Source organism: Suricata suricatta, chromosome 1 (assembly GCF_006229205.1).
Source record: "Suricata suricatta isolate VVHF042 chromosome 1, meerkat_22Aug2017_6uvM2_HiC, whole genome shotgun sequence".
NCBI classification, from domain to species: Eukaryota; Metazoa; Chordata; class Mammalia; order Carnivora; family Herpestidae; genus Suricata; species Suricata suricatta.
Window position 1 is genome coordinate 33790204 of NC_043700.1, and position 13893 is coordinate 33804096.

Consider the following 13893-nt stretch of genomic DNA (forward strand, 5'->3'; position numbering starts at 1 on the left):
TTTTCTATTTCTTACCTCTTTCCCTATATCTGTTTCCAAATCACGTCATTTGGGGGAATTAACAAAATTAGATTTTACTTTGGTATTGCTGAAGGTCTTTAGAGCTATGTATCAGATACCATTCTTGGCACATTTATTTAAGAAAATATTACAGTGGTGAGTTTCAATATCTAAAGAGAAAATTGCATTGTTTTGAGACTGCTAAGTAATGTTTATTTTCAAAAAACATACTTTAAGTCTCTGTAGTATTTTGTTAATACAATTTTCACCTATATTCTTTCATTTAAGCCTCATAATGCCTGTGAAAAGGGGCTCGTTATCTCCATATTTAGGTGATGAACAAACTAAGGTTCAGGGAAATTGTACCACATATCAAGTTAAGTGATAATAATATTAAAATTACATTTGTTGAGGTCCTGGCCATATGATGCTGTGCTGTTTGGTTGGTTACATGATTGATTGAACTAATAAATATGCCAAACCATCTGTATAAGACGGTTATAATTATCTCAATTTAAATAATAACATGTACAGAGCAGTTACTGTGTGCCAGGCAATGGGCTAAGTATTTCACACTTATTAAATAATTCAGTTTCCAGAACAGCCCCATGTAGAATGTAAAGTAAAGACGAGGTGTTAAATCATTGCTGAGAGGCCCACAGTTAGTAGGAAACTTTTGGGATTCAAACTCTGGTTCTCTGGCTCCAGTCTCCATACTTCTAGCCACTCTTCTGTATTGACTTCCATTATACAGCAGTCACTCGGAGAGGTTAACCAACTTTCTGGGAGTGACGTTAGGAAGCAGAAGTCTTGAGCTTTACGTTTAGGTCTGTGTGATTCTAAAACCCGGTGTTTTTCTCTGGGTGGCATGGTATAGAGAAACAGTCCAACAGTCTCAGATTGGAAAAACAGAGAGCGGGAATTAGAACTTTATTTCAGATGTTCTTCCCACCCCTTGTTTTGAGTCTTCACTAGAATTCCCTGCTTACTCTTGACAGGGGTCCCTTTAATGAAACGTTTCTAGGAGTAGGTCAGCTGCAGTTGTGGGTGCTGTGCCTTTTTCATGGGTCATGGTCCTGCTGGGTTGGGAGAGACGTGTGCCTCTTCTAGTGTATTTTCGTTAACTCATGCGAGTTTAGGCATCATTTTCATTGCCTCTCCTGTCTTCCACTCTTAAGACTGTTGGACTGTTCTTTTCTTATCCATGTTAAGCACTGGGACTTGAACTCGGGTTTTCTGATTTTTTTCCTGTGTATTATTTTCTTCATTCTTAAAAAAATTGTGTATGTGTAATGCGACACTTAGAGGAATGCTGCATATAGAGAATGTGAGTTACGGGATCGAACCCCTGCAGAACAGCTCTCGCTTTGAGCACATCTTGTATCGAATGGATGATGTCCACAAAGAGCCTCTGAAATGTGGGGTTTCCAACAAGGATATAGAGAAAGGAACCAAAGACTATGAAGAAGAAGAGCCTCCTGGGATTACTCAGTTACTTCGAGTAAGGAATATGTTTCTTCACGGCTCAGACTAAAGTGTTACAAACCCATATATTTATGCATCACACCAATACTTATTATTGTTATGTTTTTGCCAACTATGTGCCAGTGTGATAGGTATTGGGGGATAAAAAGATGCAGTTCCTTCCACCAAGTCGAACATAGTCAAGCTTCTATGTGTTTTAGAAACCAGGGCTTAGATCTTAAATGATATTTATATGTATATTTTTTATCACTGCTGCATTATAGCCCATTACTCTATTTTTCAGAGAGTAGTTAATTTAGATACCCTTTACACAAACAGGAATGGTGGTTCTTTGAGCACTAGATTAAAGAAACAGAGGGAGACTCTATTTCAGATGCCTTGCAGGACACTTGTATCCCTGTTTTGAGTCTTCACTAGAATTCCTTGCTTACTCTTGACAGGGGCCCCTCTGACTGAAATGTTTCTAGGAGTATGTCAGCTACAGTTGTGGGCGCTGTGCCTTCCTACGTGGGTCATGGGGCCGCTGGGCTGGGAGAGCCATGTGCTAGTTTATGGCATTATTTTCATTGCCTTTCTTGCTGTCAACTCTTTTAACTTTAATCATTGGAAAACATTAAAATTTTTGCCCAATTCTGTACTATATATGAATTTCTGAAAATCACAAAATTAGTCATTTTTCAAAGTGGCAACCTTGTCCTTACTTTTGCTCTGGGTTATTATATTCTCATAATATAATTATTACATTCATTTTTCCACTCTGAACAGAGTAATGGGGTTTCCCATTAAAGTGTGTGTGTGTGTATAATTTCTGTATTAGAAAATCAGCAATTCTCCTTTGAAACCTGAATACCTCATATCATCTTTAACTAGGATTTTTCTCAGATTAGTACAGGGAACAGTTACCACTTAAAAAGAAGCAACACGTTTGGCTTTATTGATCTGTGTGAAGTGAAGTAATCGTATGATGCCTTAAAAGACTAGAGATTAGGGTAAGAACGCTATATATAAAATCATGTAGTGTTATAACTTTTCTGTTTGTTTTTTGCCTTTATGATGTTTGTGTTGTTGACAGAGAAGAAGAGCTATCCTGCCACAGACCCGATACGTGGAGCTGTTCATTGTCGTAGACAAGGAAAGGGTAGGATTCGTGACAGTTTTTCTTCTTTCTCATGAAAAGCAGATGAGAAGTGAGCACCCCATGAAAGAAACATCAAATCTAATATATTTGTATGGATTTTCCTTAAATGTAATTTTAAAACTAGAATGGCTTTTGTCCCTTAAACATGATTGGTATTCATAATCCCACCAGAAGCCAAATGTAGTGAATGAGAGTACATCTAACTATTTTTTATGGTGATTTCCGCCTCTTTGTTCTTTTGGGTGATTTGTTTCATTTCTTAAGTGAAACTGTACTGCCTTTCAGTTAGTGTCACCTTTTCAGATGGCCTTAAAGGACTGTGATGAAAACCAGGTAATCAGATACCACTTTGTTGCTTAATAAAATTGCTTTGCTTTTTAGAATTTCAGCTAACCTATATACTTCACTTTAAGAGACAGAAAACTTCCAAGTCATGGCATGCTTTAGAAGGGAATAGAGGAGAGTAGTGATCTTAGTATTTACTATTAATTTTTGCGTCCAGGATAACACCAGGGATTTTCCTTATTCATAGTTTTGAATTGTGCTTAACTTAGCTAAGTAAAAGGTCTATTTCAGCCTTTACAGGATTATCAGTTTTAGATATAGCTGTTATTTAATTTAACATATAGATTATTTTAAATGTTTTGTCTGACTTTTACTGCCCCTTTGTTGTTTATGTGAAAAAGTTTGTAGAAACTTAGCAATATTAGCAGTTTCCTTCTTATAAGCTGCAGAGACAGTTTAGAGGATTTTTATGGTTTAAGAAAAATCTTGTACTGTGTGTAGGTTGGAAATAAACAAGCTATGTTTATTAATAGAAATGTATTCAGATTTGTTCATTATAAGTTCCTTACCCTCAAGTGGTAGAAGGAAAAAGCACAGGGAGTATGAACTTTGCACCAGATAATGGCTAAAAAGTTTCTGGAGAATGTTTGGACAAGTGACAAAAATAGAGATTTGAAATATTTTTATTTATTACTCGCTCCAGATTTGTTACGTACTACTGGAAAATGGTTCAAAATAAAATGGTTCCATTTCAATAAACCTTGTCAGATATATTAGATTTTTTTGTTTGTTTGGGAAAATCATGATAAAATGCCTAACTGGTAAGATCTGATATATTCTGATATTAATGCACATATCTTAGAGCAAAACCGTACATTCTTTTTAAGTTTTTCTGTTAGTTATTTAGTTGGTTATATTAAAGTAATGTTAAAATAGACATTTGGATTGGGATGCCTAAGTGGCTCAGTCGGTTAAGCATCTAATCTTGGTTTCGGCTCAGGTCATGATCTTATAGTTTGTGGGTTCAAGCTCCGTGTTGGGCTCTGCACTGACAGCATGGAGCTTGCATGGGATTCTTTCTCCCTCTGTCTCTGCCCCTTCCCCACTTGGGCTGTCTCTGTCTCTCCCAAAATAAATAAATGAAACTTAAAAAAAAAAGACATTTGGATTTAGCCAGGTCTTAAAGACTCTTGTCTTGTCATATCAACTGTTTGTTTTAATATGGTTAAACTTTTAAATATTTTGTCTACATATAATGTCTCTGTTGGTAAGCATTGGTTAATCTCTTATTAGTAATTTAGCCCAGAGTTTAGAAATTGTTTATTGGTAATGTCTTTAGCCTAAGGGATAAAAGGGTCAGCAAATCTGTTAGATTGTTTTTTGATTATTTTATTTTTTATTTATTGTACTGTATTGTATTTCATTTCATTTCATTTTATTTTAGAAAGAGAGAGAGCATGCGTGCAAGTGGGGGAAGGGGCAAAGGGAGAGAGAAAATCTCAAGCAGGTTCCATATTCAGCATGGAACCCAATGTGGGGCTCAATCCCATAACCCTGTGATCATAACCTGAGCCAAAATCAGGAGCCGGACACTAAACCAACTGAATCACCCAGGCACCCTGCATTTTGATTGTTTTAAATACTACCTTTGTAAAGTTTAGTTTGAAAACATTTTTGCATTAAAATTTGTAAAAAGAACATTAAAGAGAAAATTCATTGTAAAATTGCACAAATAAATTCATTTTAAAATTGCATTTTAAATTTGGAGCAAATAAAGGCTTTAGTGCTTTTTTATTATTACTTATGTCACACTTGAACCTGTTTTTCTTTTATTCGTATTTAACACTGAAATGTATCCCTTAGATTTACTAATTTAAAATGTAGGCAAATGTCTAAATTCTTCCATCTTTAGTTCAGAGGAAATATTTGAGATTCTTACCTTCACTGTAACAGATTATAGAAATTTTTTCACAACTTACTGTGGTAAAACTGATTTTCCTTTTGTGCTTTTCAGTATGACATGATGGGAAGAAATCAGACTGCGGTGAGAGAGGAGATGATTCGTTTAGCAAACTACTTGGATAGTGTAAGTTGTGTTTTCTGTTCACTGGGGTTATTCTAGCCTGTCTTTTCACAGTTTCAGAGCAGAATTAAAAAATTGTTTCATTGTGATTATCCTAGGGACTCAGTTTTTCAGGGGTCTGTTTTCTAGATTGTTTTGTAACATTTTTTATGTTTGAAAGGAATGTATAATTGTAGAAGGACTTGCAAGACAAGCAAGAGATTTCATATTAGGATCTATTTTATCTTCAGGATAGATAGGCTAAGGTACTTTGGCCTTTATGAAAAGATCTTTGAATTTGTACTCAACCTTATTTTGATTAAGGCTGCCTCTTACTCTGAAATCACATGACAGTGTGCATGTGTGCATGTGTGCGTGAGAGAGAGAGAGAGAGAGAGAGAGAGAGAGAGAGAGAGAGAGGATTTAAAGCTGGCTCCGAGAGAGAGAGAGAGAGAGAGAGAGAGAGAGAGAGAGAGAGAGAGAGAGAATGCAGTAGGGAGAGCAAGAGGGAAGGAGGGAGGGAGAGAACTTTGGTTTGAGACTTTGGAGTACGTTCACCCATTGGGTGATACTGAAGAATTAGATACATGTACTTACAAGATAATTTCATATATAAGGTTTTTTCCTTGATGTGAATATCAAGTATACTAATAATGACGATGACTATAGTGTTCTATTGAGTGTTTATAATATGAGCCAAGTGCTTTATATTTATTGTCCTTTATTCTCACAGTATCTCTATAAAATAAAAATAAGTTCCATAGTGTATTGTCTGAAATCTTTGGGGTGTGTGGAATTAGAATTTAGATAAAAATTTAGAAAGATAATATGGTTCACCATGTATTGTATAACACCTCTAACAGGATCTTGTGATAGCACTTTGTAATCAAACTCACTGATACTCCTGTAGTGAAATGTATGAATATTTACATTAAGTGAGATACGTACAGACTATAAATAGACTTACATTTACCAAAAACTTAACGTTTTCAGTTTGTCAGATTTTGGGATGGAAGATAAAAAGCATTTTTAACTCCTATTTTATTTTATGGATGAGGAAACTGAGACTCTTGAGAGATTATAATCTCATTGTATTGAAGGAAATGTATTTTTTGTTTTTATTTTAAGTTATTGTATTACTTCAGTGTAAGTTAAAAGATACTCATATTTTTAAATATATTTTATATGCTTTTATTTCTTTTTTCACTTTGTTTTTTATTTTTAATTTTTAAAATATTTCTTTCTGAGAGATAGAAAGAGCCTGGTGTAGGGCTCGAACTCATGAACTGTGAAATCATGACCTGAGCTGAAGTTGGGCGCTTAACCAACTGAGCCACCCAGGCGGCCCTATGGACTTTTATTTCTGTTTTCTTCCTAGATGTATATTATGTTGAATATTCGAATTGTGCTAGTTGGGCTGGAGATTTGGACGAATGGAAACCTGATCAACATAGTTGGAGGTGCTGGCGATGTGTTGGGGAACTTTGTCCAGTGGCGGGAAAAGTTTCTCATAACACGTCGGAGACACGACAGTGCACAGCTAGTTCTGTAAGTGACTTTTTAAAGTACTATTAATGAAATGGTCAGAATAATAACTTTTGCTTATTTTCTTTTATGAGAACCATGTTTTCTTAAGGGTTTTGAGCATTCATTTGCATGAGGAGAACTTTGTATGACACCTCATGACAAGCGGCAGTCAGACAATGAGATTTCTCTTCTGTGTTGGGTTCCCTGTCACCTTTATCCCATGTCCTTCCTCTTTCTTGGGTTTACTCCTTCACTTTGGTATGCTGTGGTTTCTGGTTTCTTCTTGTGGAAGGATATATGGAAAGGAAAAGATTTTGGCTTCTTGCATGTCAGAAAATGTGTTTCATCACATCAGAATAGTATTTAAGAATTACATCAGTGGAACCTCTTATCATCCCGGGACCTAAGTAACAGTCTTTCTGAGGTTTGCTTTACAGTTTGTTTTGTAACTTTCTGATTATTTTGCTCTGTGAAAAATGCTAGGCGCGAACTCTTTTTCCTTGAGAATTTTGAAGGCATGGCTCTTGTCTTTTGACCTCCAGTATCACTGTTGAGAAGCCTTAACCCATTCTGATAACCGATCCTTTGTTTATAGGTTTGTTTATTTGTTTTCCTCCTTGTCTGGAAACTTGTAGCATCTTCTCTTGGTCCCCAAGCTTCTGCATTTTCCTGTTGATATGCCTTGGTGTAGGTCTTTTATCACTCATCCTGCTGTGTTCTCAGTGGATCATTTCAGTTCTGAAACTGATGTCCTGCAGTTTTAGGAATTGCTTTTAACTTACTTTGCAGATGATTTGATCCTCTGTATTTTTATTCTTCATTCTCTGAGTTTATTTTATTTCTGCTATCTTATTTTTAATGTTTAGTAGATCTTTTTGTTCCTTTAAATGTTTTTATATAATCAAGTGCTGATTTCATGGATATAATGATATTTTTTGCTCATTGAGATATTTCTGATACATGTTTTTAAAATTTTCTTCTTTTACATAGCATTTTCATGGTACCATCATAAAACTTAAACTTATATAAATCACTTAATACAAACATATTCCAAAGCTTACAGCAAAACGCTCATTTAAAACTATTTAAAACATTTCATCTTTCATAAAAGTTTTCTGGCTCAAGGGGCGCCTGGGTGGCTCAGTCAGTTAAGCGTCTGACTTCAGCTCAGGTCATGATCTCACGGTTTGTGGGTTCAAGCCTCGTATTGGGCTCTGTACTGACAGCTCAGAGCCTGGAGCCTGCTTTGGTTTCCATGTCTCCCTCTCTCTGCCCCTCCCCCACAGGTGTGTGCGCGCGCTCTCTCTTTCTCTCTCTCTCTCAAAAAAATGAATAAACATTAAATAAAATTCAGAAAAGACTTCTCTGGCTTGAGGGCTTGTGGTTTTGAGGGTCTTAGCCTGCTGCAACATCCGTTGCCCGACAAAGCAGTAAAGCTATTATTCCTCTTTACCCCCCACAACCTCCTAAAGTACATTTTCTAACTTGATAGGCTGAGGGTACCTAAAACTCATAATTTTTTCCAAGGAGAAATTTCCCTTGATTTTATTTTGTTTTCTTTTGTGATGTGAGTTAGTTTAAAGCAAGGCACTGAAAATGCCGAAATGATTTTTTATAGCCCTATAATCACAAAGGTTTGGGCGTGACCTTTTTATTAGTTTTTAGTAAAACGGCACCTGCGAGTGTCCTCCTGGTGGTGAGCATGCCGTCTAGTTTGCGAAGGGCCAGAAGGAACAGGCCTCCAGCACATTCTCCATACCTGACCCAGACAAACCTACCACGCCGTCTTTTCTTCTCTGTCTGGGCTCTATCTGTCATGCTAGAGGCATTTCCCAGATGTCTGGTGATGTCTGACTGTGTTTTTGGTTAAGACTGTGTTTTTGGGAGCACTGAGTACATGACCGGGGCTTGGCCACTGGGGCATTAAGTAGAGGTGATCTGGCTCAAGTGCTTCCTTGGCCGTCTCTTTATGTCAGTATCTCTGGTCCTCCTCTCCTTGCTGGTCAGATGCCCTAGAGGAAGATTTATTCATTCATTTATAAATATATTTATAGGTATATTCCCTAGGCACTGGGGATAGCAATGAATAAAAGGCAAAACTCTCTATTTTTAAAATGTTAAAAAAACTTTTTTTTTTTTTAATTGATTTTGAGAGATAGGGGGCAAGCAGAGGAGGGGCAGAGAGAGGAGGAGAGAGAATCCCAAGCAGGCTCTGACAGCACAGAGCCTGATGTGGGGCTCAAACTTACAAACTATGAGATCATGATCTGAGGCAAAATCAAGAGTTGGACACTTAACTGACTGAGCCAGCCAGGCATCCCAAAATGTTTTAAATGTTTAGGCAGTTTTATTGAGGTGTAACTGACGAAGATTAAAGTGCACATATTTAAAGTGTACGTTTTGGTGAATTTTGACATATGTATATAACCACGAAACTGTCACCATGATCAAGGTAATAAACATCTAGTCCCTCTAAAAGTTTCTTTGACCCCTTTGTAATCCAATCCCCTCTCCTCTACAAAAACCTTCCCTTCCCAAGCAACTGCTAATCTTTTTGTTGTTGTTGTTGTTAATGTAGGTTAATTTACATTTTCTAGAATTTTCTATAAGGAAAATAATACAGTGGTACTGTTTTTGTTCCGACAAAAATTCTTGCTTTCATAGGGTCCATATTCTGGTGGAGGAGATTAGCCATAAAAGAGATAAATGAGTGTGTAGAATATACTGAATACTAATAAGTGGTAAGGAGGAAAAATAAAGCAGGAAGGGTAGAGGTAAAAGTATTGCAAGAGTGTAACTACACTTACGGTGGTGAGCATTTCATAATGTGTATAATTATCCGGTCACTGTGCTGTAGCCCTGAAACCAATATGTCAATGATAGTTCAAGTAAACAAATGGCAAAATGAAGTATTGGTCTGCAGTGAACTGGAAATTAAAAGAAAAAAATTGCTGATCGTTTCCCCTAGGTAGTTTGAGTAGCACTGCCTGAGACAACGCCTGAGGCTGCATTCTCCATCTCCAGTTGCCTTTGTTCTCCCCACTCAAGACCAAGGTGCTGGCATCTGCCTTTATCACCTGAAGGAGTTGCCTACTTTGACTTATTGGTGAAGACTGGTATAGAAAGAACCGTTGTGAAATTGGGCATGTCAGGTGGCCTCTGTCATCTGTAAATTTGTGATAAGGGAACCTGATATACAACACAGTGTCTTGGGTGCTGATTTTCTATCATCCCGTGAAGGAATAAGTACCTCATTTTCCTGTAGGCACATGTCTCCCAGGAAGCTTAAGGTTACAACCATTGGAGCTCATATTTTGACTTAGAGTACAGGACATGTTTGAAGAAACTTAGTAGCCATAATTTTTGTTGCACTGTAGGCTCAGGTTCTGGTTACCTGGAGATAACACATCTTTTCTTAATGAGAGCCTGCTTACCTGGCTACAGGGCAGAAAGGGCCAGGATGGTACAGTTATGGAGGGCAGCAAATGTGGGCTCAGATAGCATTACATCAAACCCCAGCTTCGTGACCTAACAGTAAAGATACAAATTCCCTGAGCCTCAGTTCCTAAATCTGTTCAGTGGGTACAATGATATTTTTATGTAGTAGGATTTTAGGATTGAATAATATTATTTTTGCAAAGCACTTGTGAAGGCTGGTAGAACAGTTTAAATACATTGGGTTGTTAATATCATGTGTTTTTATTTAATTAATAGTTAAGCACCTGTTCCCCCCACCCCCAAAATGTATTGGAGGAGTCAGGTTGGAGTGTTGAGGGAAGGCCTCAGTGGGAAGACTTGTGAGTAAAGGCCTGAAGAGGTGAGGGAATGAGTTAGGGATCTACACTGGGCAAAGAGCTCCAGGTGGAGAACACAGTTCCTGAGATACCAGAGTGTCTGGGATGTTGGCTGACCATATGGAGGTCACTTTTTTCCCGTGTGCTTCCTGCCCTGAAGCCTCTTGTGTACATATGTTCATTGAGTGTGTTATTCTTCTTTCCTAATTCGAATTTTTAAATAAATAAATGTAGTGAGTTTTCAGAAGTTTTTCACCTAGAGGGAAGAAAAAACCTGGTTTGGTATCTAAAACATATCTTCGTTTGTTTGAAAAAATAAAGTTGTGATATTAACCTCGTTCTCTGATAATAAAAATGAAGTAAGACCTAATTGTATTCTGATTAAAAAATTTTTAAACATTTATTCACCTTTGAGAGAGAGAGACAGAGAGAGACACAGAGAGACAGAGCATGAATGGGGGAGGAGCAGAGAGAGAGAGGGGGACACAGACTCTGAGGCAGACTCCAGGCTCTGAGCTGTCAGCACAGAGCCAGAGGTGGGGCTTGAACCCACAATCTATGAGATCATGACCTGAGCCGAAGTTGGACACACAACCAAGTGAGCTACCCAGGTATCCCAGTTGTATTCCGATTTTAAAATGTCAGTTATCTTTGCCAGTTTTTGTAGGTTTTACCTTCAGATTATGAGACTGACGCGCTGCCCACTGCGCTAAGAAGGCGATTTTGTAGGTTTTACCAATCCAGTTTAAACTTACCCGAAGAAATAAAAGCACTGTGTTCCTCCCCCCCCCCCGCCCAAGTACATGTTTTAACTTTTACTTATGATTTTCATTTAGGAAGAAAGGTTTTGGTGGGACTGCAGGAATGGCGTTTGTGGGGACAGTGTGTTCAAGGAGCCACGCAGGCGGGATTAATGTGGTATGTTTTTGTTCTTGACATTTAACTTTGGAGACCTGCGTCAGGACAGTGGCAGGCATTTCTCTGCATTACTTCCTACCCTAGTCCTGAAAACATTATTTTTGGGTAGAAATGGTAGATGTGTTCTTTCCCTAGAGACTGGATTAAGTTTTCTAATATTATGTGTTTGTTAGTGCCTCAGTCTTTCTGGACAAGGAAGTTGAGACTCCATTTAAGAAAATTAAATTAAGAACCATTGGTTTAAAAAAGACCAATTTTTTTTCATAAATCATTGCAAATAACCTATTAGTGCTAAGTGGTCTGTTGCTTAAAGGATCTATCTCCATCATTAGTGTGTTAAGTCACATCGGTTTCCTACAAATATATGAAGACTGATGTTGAGTACTTGATTTATCATAACGACTCACCATGGTAGTGATAAATTTCCTCTTGTGGAAAAAAATAATCTGAGAAACAAAACATATCCTTTTTGTTCAGAATCCTAATTAATACTTTCCTGTGTTTGGACAGTTTGGGCAAATCACAGTGGAGACCTTTGCATCCATTGTTGCTCATGAGTTGGGTCATAACCTTGGAATGAATCATGATGATGGCAGAGATTGTTTTTGTGGAGCAAAGAGCTGCATCATGAATTCAGGAGCATCGTAAGTAACTGAATTCTTCCTTCGTTTAATGTAGTATTGTCGGTCATTGTTTCTTAAACTCTGTGATACACTCATGTCTGTGTTGAAAAAAATGTTCCTGGCTCCTTTGAAATTAATACATGATATACCGACGAGAAGTCTATTATTTAATTAAATAAATGCTTCTAGAAACCTTTAAGAAATCAACATTTATGTAGGCCACCCCTACATAATTTTATTTATTTATTTATTCTTGTGTAAACCAGTTGACAGACCAAAAGAGTATAAGAATGTGGAAAAATTTACATCTGAATTAGGAATTAATGAAGGTTTCTGTTAGATGCAGTGCAGGTTGGATTAGATTGAAGGACTACATGAAACATTTACTCCTAAACCCCTTCTTAAGAAAGTGCTGCATTGTCACTGTAAGTGGAGGAAATCTTGACATAGTCCTACTAACATTTCCAATTTTATAAAGATGGGAGGCAAGATAAAGAGCAGGAGAAAGAAGAGTCAACATTTATTGAATGTTTCTTATGTATTAGGCACCGCTCTAAGCACTTAAAATGTATTACTCTTTAATGCTCAGAAGCCTAATGAGTTGTGGGTATCTCTATTTAAGGATGAAGAAACATCAAAGTAAGTGGCGAAGGTGGGATTTGAAGTCAAGAACTCTCGGGCCAGATCCTGTGATTTTAGAACCCCTTCCTTTGCAAGGGTTTGAAAGTAATTACAATAGATGGTCTAAGGGTGAACAACACCACTGAGTTGTTGGCCCTCTTTTTGATGCAGATTTGTTATAAGGGAACAAGGTTCCTTCCTAATTTAGTAGGTTGCAGTGCTAAGCAGAGAGTTGGACATAGTTACAGTGCATATGTGCAGTAGAAGCTGAACCAGAGAAAAAATTAGATGTGGAAGCTCTTCATCTTTTCCAAACACAGATGAAGATTTCATATGGGGAATATCCACAGCCCCAAGTGTTCATTTCCTTTCCTACCTCCCTCAAGTTCCTGGGGCACAGAAAGAATAATAAAAACTGCTTTTAGCCAGCTCTTTACCTTCTAATTAAATCCTGGTGGAAAGGGAAGCACTCAAGCAGAATTTACTTCAGAATTTATCTGTTTCTGAGCAAATAACTAAGCTGAAAAATAGATATGAGAGAATTAGAACAGTGCTTATGAAAAAACTATACTTAATAAAAAAAAGTAATTATGTTCACAAGCAAAGTCATATGTTTGTGGAAGAAGTCCTGTAGTAGAGGGAAGTAAATTTAGCATTTGCTTTGGCTGGGAGTGGAGTTCAGGAAGACGTGAATTCAGGAAATAAAACAAATGATCAACAATAAAATAAGACAGGAGACTAAGATAAAAACAATGGCATGCAGATTTAGGAAAGGAATGTTCTGAAACAGTACTGTAGTGGAACTTAAAATGTGTAAGAAGCAATGAGAATGGATTTATTCATTCACTCATCAAGTATTTACTGAGCACTGGCCATGTGCTAGACTTTGTTTTTTGCACTCAGAATGTCTCAGGGAATTAGATAAAGACGTGCCCTTCATGGAGTGTACATTTTAATGGGGGAAGACAAATTAATAATGTAAAAAATACATCAATAATACAGAACATTAGGAGGTAATTAGTGCCATGGAAAATAAAATAGAGCAGGATAAGATGATTGGGAGGGCCAGAAGTGGTGGTGGTGGTAGTGGCAGTGGTGGGATGGTCGAGGTCAGGTTGCAATTTTAAATCTATATTGTCAGGGCAAGCTTCCTTGAGATGATGTTAGAATAAATACTTGAAAGAGGTGAGTTGAAAGCTGTGTGGATATCAGAGGGAAGAGCAAAGTACAAAAGGAGGACAGTCAGGAGAGGCCTCTTTTCAAGATGGAAGAAATTACAGCAGTTTGTATGCTGATAGGACTAATTTAGCAGGGGGGTAAAATCGGTGATGTAGGACAAAGAGTGGGGCACTGCTCTTGTAGACCTTGAGTGGGTAAGGGCTTGGGGTTGGGGGCACAGCCAGAGGGGTTTGTTCTAAGGGAGCGCTTACTTGTAGGGTG

At 37.5% G+C, this 13893-nt stretch overlaps 1 protein-coding gene across 3 annotated transcripts in view; it reads left to right on the forward strand.

Moving 5' to 3' along the window:
* ADAM9 (ADAM metallopeptidase domain 9) overlaps positions 1-13893 on the forward strand; it is a 122510-nt gene that overhangs the window by 32806 nt on the left and 75811 nt on the right. For 2 of the 3 annotated variants that reach the window (XM_029936293.1, XM_029936284.1), the window contains exons 6-12: positions 1306-1501; positions 2558-2623; positions 2909-2956; positions 4923-4994; positions 6349-6518; positions 11128-11209; positions 11720-11853. In XM_029936293.1, the coding sequence (XP_029792153.1) occupies positions 1306-1501; positions 2558-2623; positions 2909-2956; positions 4923-4994; positions 6349-6518; positions 11128-11209; positions 11720-11853 (768 nt within the window). The remainder of the gene's footprint in view (positions 1-1305; positions 1502-2557; positions 2624-2908; positions 2957-4922; positions 4995-6348; positions 6519-11127; positions 11210-11719; positions 11854-13893) is intronic. The other variant, XM_029936287.1, reaches the window with a different exon arrangement.